The sequence below is a fragment of the Pinus tabuliformis genome, chromosome 3_2 (genome assembly GCF_031772625.1).
Source record: "Pinus tabuliformis cultivar Carrire ecotype Pingquan chromosome 3_2, CPIR1, whole genome shotgun sequence".
NCBI classification, from domain to species: Eukaryota; Viridiplantae; Streptophyta; class Pinopsida; order Pinales; family Pinaceae; genus Pinus; species Pinus tabuliformis.
Window position 1 is genome coordinate 592218887 of NC_142302.1, and position 9093 is coordinate 592227979.

Sequence of the window (9093 nt, forward strand, 5' to 3'; positions counted from 1 at the left end):
AATGATCATTTTCTCATGAACCCATTTGGGATTAGCAGTATTTTTGCGTCCATTGACAAAGAGTTTCATGTTGTTGACGATCCTGTCCTTGAAGAAATCACTCATGTTGTTGAGGATCACGTTGTTGAAGAAATCACTCATGTTGTTGAGGATGTTGAAGAAATCACTCATGTTGTTGAGGATCACGCTGTTGAAGAAATCCCTCATGTTGTTGAGGATCACCCTGTTGAAGAAATCACTGAGATTAAAACTTGCCCGGTTGTTAGAAGTTTTATTGGATCTACTTTCAAGATGACTGCTACATTGGAGGATACTACCATGGATGTTGTTCGAAGGCCGCCCATGTTCAAAGATGATTGCATTGTGGTGAATCCTTCGTTGGTTCCTCATGGAAAGTGGGGAGAACATGAATTAAATTACCTCGTTCGAGATCTTGCATTGCCTCTCAATCCAAAAGAGGTTGTTGACGTTAAGTATGTAAGCAAGGAGCAAAAGAATTTCCTCAGGAAATCCAAAAAGGTGAAGATGAAACTGCATCAGCAATGGAAAAGGAACAAGCATGGACCTTTTCATAAGAAGACAAAAATGAAATATTTTGTTGTAAGCCTAGCTCAGACTTAGACCAGCAGGCAAGATAAAGTTTGTGGTTTTCTGTTAAGTCGTCATCATTAAGAATATATATAGTTTGTTATATAGTTGGAATTAAGGGGGAGTGATAGAAAGGCATTAATCCCAACTACCCTCTGTTAATGCAGTAGTTACAGCAGATGTTCAAAGTACAAGTTCTAGAAGTCAGTTAGGTATGGTAGAAAATCCATTTCTCCATTAAGGGACGATGTGAGAATAATGAAGAAATAAGATTAGTTAGTTATAGTTAGTTATTGAACAGAATAGTTGGTTGAACAGAATAGTTAGTTATTGAACAGAATTGAGTTCCTATATAAGTGAAATGTAATTGAGTAAAAGATGAATAAAGTGAGTGAGTTTTATATTTTAATAAAATATAAATTTATTATGGTCTTCTCGTTAACAGCATAGTTATGAACGCAAACTGTAACAGGTATAGTATCTCCTTACCTCATCGGGACCCACACTCGCGTTTCGCTCCGCCAAATCTGATAAATCTTTGACATTCAGCTTATTGAGCAAGTTAAGGCTGGTAATGGTTGATGCCGGAGATATCTGTAAGTCATCGGTGATTATGAAGGTAACCGTCTCCTTCACATATCCTCCCCCGCCGCTTCCACTTGCACTTACTCCTACAGCATCAGTTCTATTTCCCATGGAAGGGTTCGGCAATTGCACCTGATAGCTCGTATTGTTGCCGCAGGAACACCTGCCGCCTATCTGACTGGTCATATGGTGGGTACCGCCATTTTGCAGGTGCCTGCAAACATAATAGACTGTGGGTGTGGGTACCGAGTTTGCTGACTCTATTCGAAGGATTTTGTTGGAAAGGTTATGTAGAACCTTGGGCTCCAGCAAGTCGGATTTCTCGGAAATCATAAACATAGTCTGCAGCTTGTCTACACTGTTGTAAAGATTAGTGAGGCAGCCGACTCTCTTTGCATTTTTCAACGCTGAAAGCAATTTCAGAACGGAACCCGTTGGTAGCGTGAGAAAGCTGAAGAGAAGATCGACAAAATCCTTTCCTGCCTCCGCATACAATATCTTCCGACTTTGCTTGTTCACCAGAAGCCTTAAACTCATGCAACTAGCAGTTCCGCTCGCCATCTTGATCACTTCACAACTGCAAAGGAAAAGCTGATAACAGAGTCGAACTATAACGTCAACAATACGACATAATTGTTGTCGTCGATTTAAAGAAGCCGGTGGTATACCAGCCAGGATATTTTACCATCAATGTACTTTGTGAATGATGCGAATCGCATCAACCATCATTTCAGATTTTGTTTACGACCGCATATTTTCGTATTTAATACAACATGTGGCGTGAACACGTTCACGTCCTTTGTTAAATGTGAAGGTATGTGAAAATATAAAGGTGAAGGTATGTGAAAATGTCATCGAGAAACCGATTGATAAATTGCCATTTAATAATAATCAAGTTTTTAGGTACCAAAACATAGCCGTATGGTACTGTATCACATGTAGGCCATGTAGGCGACTCCTATTTCAGGTTTCAGGTGCCAAAACGTACCGTATGATACTTTATCACATGTAGGTTACGTCGTCATAAAGGCCTGGGAATTGCGTGAATGGTCAACATGGTATGATACTGTATCACAGGCAGGCTAGGTCGTATACAAAGCCATGGGAAAATTGCAATTTTTTAAAATAAATTTACTATGTTTAAATCATATTTTATATGGCAGAAATAAATTCAACATCATTAAATATTTGTAGAGTACTCAAAATCTCGAAATTTGAAAACTATACATTGAATTTACAAAAATCCTTCTTAAATCTTATCAAAATATTTCCAAAATTTTTATGATTTTCCGGGCAAAAGACTAACTAGTTACACTACCATTACCATCCAAATACAATCTTTTGTAAATGTTGTTTAATTCTGCATGATTTTTGGTGCATACATATGTATAGATACCATAGAAAATTTAGCCAAAAAAGTGGGATAATAAGGCATTTAATAAAACAGTGAAATGGTAAATTTAATTGGAATATACCTCACATTTTGAATAATATATCTGATATTTGTTTTACCCTAGCATATGTGAGGTAATAGAAATCATAAATACAAAATTGGTATTGTTTATAAGTAATTAATTTTTTTATAATACTAAATGTTATGATATAATTTTATGTTAAATAATAATATATATCCTATATAGAATTCCCTAAGTTATAGGGAAGGTTACAAAGAAAGAATAAATATGGGTATGAACTTCTAATTTTTAAATAAAGATCTTCTATTATAAAATATCTTTTCACGATTATAGAAATGAAGATATTTTTTAATTAATTAAAAAATTTATAATATTAAATATTATAATATAATTTTTATTTTATAATATAACATTATTTTTTATATATTTTGGGGGACTCAGAAAGAGAGAGAGTGTGATTAGTGTGATTAGTAGTTTGGTGTGTTTTATGAAAGTTTGTCTCATAATGTGTTACCAAATCCATTTTTACATAGATTATCTATAGCAAGCATTTAATTGATTTTGAGCAAGATCTTTCATGGGAAGATGCAAGTCCTTATGAATTTATTGTGCAATTATAAGTTGGTTACCATTAATGACATTACTAGCACCAAAGCTTATTTCATAAGTTATATTTCCTAAGGGAAAATGTTTCAACTCTTTTCATTGTTTCATAGGAGAGGAAATAATTTTTATTTTATAATATAAAATTATTTTATATACATTTTGGGGTGACTTAGAAAGAGAGTGTAACTAGTGAGTAGTTAGGTGTGTTCTATGAAAGTTTCGCTCATAATGTGTTACCGAATACATTTTCACATGTATTATTTATGGCAAGCATTTAATTGATTTCGAGCGAGACCTTTCGTGCAGAGATGCAAGTCCTTATGAATTTATTGTGCAATTATAAGGTGGTTACCATTAATGACATTGCTAGTCGCAAAGCTTATTTCATAAGTTATTTTTCCTAAAGGAAAATGTTTCAACTATTTTCATTGTTTCATAGGGGAGAAAATGGTATATCTCGCATATACTGGGAACTTTCGATGTTTAATGGCAATTGTCCACCTCTTTGCTGATGCTCAAGAAAGGGAATGACCAATCCCTCCTCACCTCGTTTCTTCTACGGAAAATGTCTAAGTTGACACCATCACCTCTTTTCACCGCCACAATTGGATTACCTTATTTCACGTATATTGTCTCACATTGTCATGATTCTCACTCATTTTATGTTGGTTTATGTTATGCTCTCTTTGGTATATTATTTGTATCCACCTTCTTGGTGCATTCTGCTTCCTTCTTATCTTAGGCTTCAGACACAGGATCCCCTTCCTTCATTGGGTTTCCTTGACCTCATGTTCATTATGATTTTTGTTGTATCACCCTCCCTTTTTTTCTTGCCTCGCCTTTCTTCACCTCTATTCACCTCTAGTCTCTATTAAGCTTCCTTGTTTGTTTTTCATGCGTCGACAACATGCATGTTCAAGAAGGAAAGTTGGGGACCGCAACACCCTCAGCGAGACCAAGGCATGGGCAGGGCTCTAGAGCCAATGCCTTTGTTGATCAATATCACAAACACACTCAAATGGATAATCAATTGGAAATTGATGCTATTAAAAAGGAAGTTGCACAATAAAGGATTAACATTCTTATTTAGGGTTGATGGAATCAGTTTCGAATTAGGTTTCAAACTTGGATATTAGGTCTCAAACCTGGATACCACTAGAGGTCATAAAGGGAATTCTCAATTTTGTTAGCCAATGGAATCCCTAGTGTGGACTCGTCAAGTCTACAAAAGCATGGGTGCGACTAAGCATAGTTTGAGAAGGTTTCAAGAGGATCTTGAAGATCATTGTATTGACTAATATGAAAGTGAAAGGATCGAGGGGACAATGGGTGTTGACCACCTATCTCATCAGTTAAGACGTGTGCTGAGTTCCCTCTTGATATACTCGTTGTCTAACTTAAAACACGTAAGTATTGTAATCTGTGGTTTTCACTTGGATGAACTCTATAATTATTCATGTAAAAATTGTAAGTTGGACTCACGTTTGTTCATTGTTTCAAAGGAAATGTTTGTACATTCATTGAGTCAATTGTCCAATGTGTTTCTCTGTTGTAAAGGTAGCTTACAATGTAGAGAGGCTTAAGTATCTTAATTTTTCCAAAAAAAAAAAGAAGAAAAAAAGGGTCACATACATCGAACTATAACATTTACACAATTTTCTCATATTACAGAACCACACAATTTTCAGATATGCCACAGTGAGTGTTTTTAATACATGTACTAATTATGCCATCGTATCATCAAACTTGCAAATCTTGTCGATCTAACTAAATTTATTAAACACATAGGAGAAACCACAGAGAAATTTGTAAAGCCAATAACTGCTAATAGAAGACCAAAGAGTATACATTGTAATAAATAAACAACCTCAAAGTCTTGACCCAATAATAATGAAATAAGTAATAAAATAATTTGGTCATCAACAAATAATTTCCAAACAAAACATACTCCGAAATAATTTGTACAAACTCACAACTTGCTATTTCATAAAACAAAGAGATTATGCACACCGTTTTCCAAAACTTGAGGTCTTGTCCCAACCCTTGTGGGAGTTACATGTCATTTTGTCACCATTAGATAATGACTGCCAATCTGAATCTCTCGTTATCTGATGAATTGTTTCCAAGCGATCCCCTACAATGTTGGAAGTAAAACTATCTCAAATACAACAAAAATCCCATGTTATATTGCTTAAAAACCTATTTTCAAGCGGTGTCAAACTTTTTCTAAAAACTATATGTGCAACGACAGTTCTAATCATTGTACCCTACCCAATTTGTCACTTTGTTCTCCATTAAACCTTTTAGCGTAGGTAAAAGTAAAAAGCAATTTACAAAAGTCTTGTTGTTGAATATTATACCAAAAAGAAAGACTCAGGCCCCTACCTACTTGTCCTCATCCCTTGGTTTATGGATCTACTTCCTCTCTTTTTGGAACCCTAATCGCTCTTTTTATGGATCTGATCCTTAGGAAGAGGATCTCAATCCTCCTCCTCTTGGCCTATAAATTTAGCACAGACCAGAGAGGAAGGAGTTGACTTTTGATGTGAACTTATGATGGCAATTTGAGGCTAGAAGCTTGTCATTTAAGGGAATATGTAAGACTATTGGAAAGAGGTTTGTAGCATCAAGTTTCGGTTGTATCTCTCCTTTTTATTCAATTATAATACAAAATAATGTTTCTTTCTCACCATATTTTCTAATGGATATGATGTATTTATGTTTTAATTTCGTTTTTCATTGGTAATGATATTAAATACTAGCTCCTTGCTAACTACTATAAGTTTTATTTAATCATTTATATATGATATGCCTTTGATTCTTTGTTTGTTATTGCATTTGTATGTTTGGATTCTAAGCATTAAGAAGTTGCATCAAACCAAAACGAAGGTCTTCATCAGGTATTTGGGTGGTCTTCAGGAATTTCCATTCGATTCTACATTTCATTATCTTTTTTCTAAGTCAATAATGATGACCCTACAAAAATATTTATTGGTTTATTTGTTTGTTACTCGATTCAGTCATTGAATCTGTAAAGATCATGTCTTGTCCGCAAGACGAGATTTTTACACCAAAACAGTGGGTAGGCTCCATATCAAACAATACCAGAAGAAAAAAACTTGAAACCCTATATTAGCAGGTATGCTATTTCGAGCGGCAAGCTAGCCGTAATTAAAATGATGTAAATATATAACAAAATTAAGTTCCATGACTAGCGGCAGTAAGCTTGTAGGATACGTTGGTGAGGCAAGAACATTGTAAGGACGAGACCCCAAAACTCCAAAGGTAAGTAAATCCAGTACAAGAATGTGAGTTGTACAAACCCTAACCTGCACAAAGAGGATGTTTAAGATTAGTAAAAATCTAGAATTACAATTCTGTAACTAATAGAATTGGCCAAGAAACAAGTACGGGTCCTCACCTATAGAAGCTTCAGGTTGTATGCATATCCTCATCCCTACAAATGACTGAGAGACCTTAGTTTGTAAATGAGAAAAATAAAAGGAAGGTTTAACCTTTGGCGATACCAGTAGCATCCACCCTTAGCTAGCCATCTCCAACTCGTATAGGAGAACCCGCCACTGGAACCTTCCAGCAACAGACTGGAGACATGGGCTAAGACCTATAAGGAGGCTGAAATTTTAAACTCAATCCAATATGAAAACATAATGAGGCAAAGGAATAAAAGGGTTGATGCAATTAACTATTGGAAACTTATCATACCTGTAGAGAAGTAGGAATTTCCAACTCGTAATTAATAAAACCCTAGTCGAAAATCACACCAGATAGGTTCAGGTAGCGATGATGTGCAAATTACCGGCGGTGAGAGTGAGAAAAGCGGTTGGTTACCATTATCGAACCGAAATTCCGTAGACCGTTTGCTCTGATTCCGAGCCAAACAATGGTGGATCATCTCCCAAATGTCTAAATCATGAGACCTAGAAAAGTGTAGAGATAGGATAAAGTTGGTTTTGAGAGGAATCGACAGGTGCCTCATTAAGCTCTTATAACCTTATGAAATATTAAGCCGGAAGTCAAGCTAAAGTTCAGGAAAAAGAAAAACCTTTTTAAATCATAAACTCCACGAAGGACCACTTACAGGTGCTTACATCTATAGTTGAGATTTATTAACTTAAAAGAAAAATATATAAATCATTCCTTGAGGAGATGTGGCGGTGAACCTCGTCAAGCCCCAAACATAACATTTAATTAGTTGGACATTCAAGATAGTGGGTTTCTCATGATATATAGCATAGCATAAATAAAGGTAAATGTTGAACTATGACGACTATAGTAACTATATTTGTTGGATGCCGGAGCAGGAGCGATTGTTGACGCAGGGAGCCAACCAGGTTTTTGGTCCGCTCACAGTCTGCCAATGAAGCTTGCCACCTCTATGATCCTATCCTGAGCTACATATTTCTAGGCCTCCTCCCTTTTCATTGACATTTTGCCACGTTCCTGCTCCACTATCCGGCCTTACCTTGCATGCTCCATACACGTTTTCTCGTGGTAGCTCATGCATGCTTGTTTATCTTTCTCCCATTACACCTGGCCTGGGACGCGCACCTTTCATCTCCATCTATTTAACCATTTCATCCACTGCGTTTGCGATTTTCTTGGTCACTCGGCTTTTTGGCCTTTCACTCCCCTCATCTCTGTGGAGTGGCTCATATGTTCTCCGTTTTGTTTAACCTACTCACTTTTGGAACAAGTGCACTCTCAGTTTCTCCTCGGAAGGTAACGTTGGCAAACTTCACGTGCTTGGTGTTTCTGTCGCTCTCGCTCGCGATTGTGAGGTGGTGGTATAGAGTATAGGATGCTTTCCAATGGTGGAGTGTGCAAAAAGTATCTTGACATTTTCTGTTTATCATCGTCTTATGGTGTTTATAGAAATGGAGGAACGCCAAGATATTTTAGGAGTCTAAAGAGCCTTTGATGTCTTCTTTGCAACATATTTTAGCCACTCACGGTATGCTGCCTATGAAGGAACCCAAGAAGGATGTGCAACGAAAAATTGACGAGATTGTCCCTCTCAATACTCTGCCCGCGGCCTTCTTTGATGGGGCCGAACAGTTCAATATATGTGGATGCGGGGTTCATATAATCATGGATGAAAAGTTGCAATATTTTTTATCTTGGAACGGGGGGAGAGGTACAAACAGCCTGGCTGAGGCAAGGGCTTTAGCTGGACTGCTTGCTTTCTGCGTGTTTATGGAGATTCAGAACATTTCTATTTTTGGGGACTCGAAAGTCATGATTGACCATGTCAGGGGTGCCTGCCATATCAATTATCCACATTGTTCTGGATGGATGAATCAGATTATGTATTTATGGAACAATTTAGTTCAGCCATCTATCAAGCACATTCCCCGCTCCCTTAATCATCAGGAGGACCGTCTGTCTAAAGATGCTCTATCTCTTGAGCCTGGTGCTTGCTCCTTGTTGATATCTGTGGACGACCGAACATGCTTCATTCAGGATCATTCAGGATTTCTTCATCCCGGGAATATTATCTAATCTTTTTTGCTTTCTTCCCTATCTAGATATGTTTCACAGTTTTTCTCTTTTTGGCTTTTAGTTTTTTCTACATCTGAATTAGCTCCTTGCATTTTGTCAGACTATTTGCTATATCCATGTTTCTGTTTTTCATGATGATGGCCCTATATTTGTAAGATCTTGGTTCCATATGATCACAAGGATGCTAGTGTTTTAGCTATTGCTATATCTCATATGTACTCTTTATATTGTCTCAATATAATACTATACAGATTTTTCTCTCTGAAGAAAAAAAAAAAAAAACAGAAAACAAGAACTTTATTTTATCAAGTTATCTTAATGGTTCCATAAATTGTTGTTATTAGAATGATAATAATCTAAAATAAAAATAAATAAAAAA

At 36.3% G+C, this 9093-nt stretch overlaps 1 protein-coding gene across 1 annotated transcript; it reads left to right on the forward strand.

Moving 5' to 3' along the window:
• The first annotated feature begins 8168 nt into the window (after nucleotides 1–8168).
• Nucleotides 8169–8714, forward strand: LOC149181951 (uncharacterized). The gene has a single exon (XM_089414393.1). It carries the CDS (start codon nucleotides 8169–8171, stop codon nucleotides 8712–8714), a length of 546 nt encoding a protein of 181 aa, XP_089270519.1.
• Nucleotides 8715–9093: the final 379 nt, after the last annotated feature.

Bases quoted from the DNA above. Each gene is read 5' to 3' on its own strand.
- LOC149181951 (XM_089414393.1), top strand. From the start codon at position 8,169: ATGCTGCCTATGAAGGAACCCAAGAAGGATGTGCAACGAAAAATTGAC.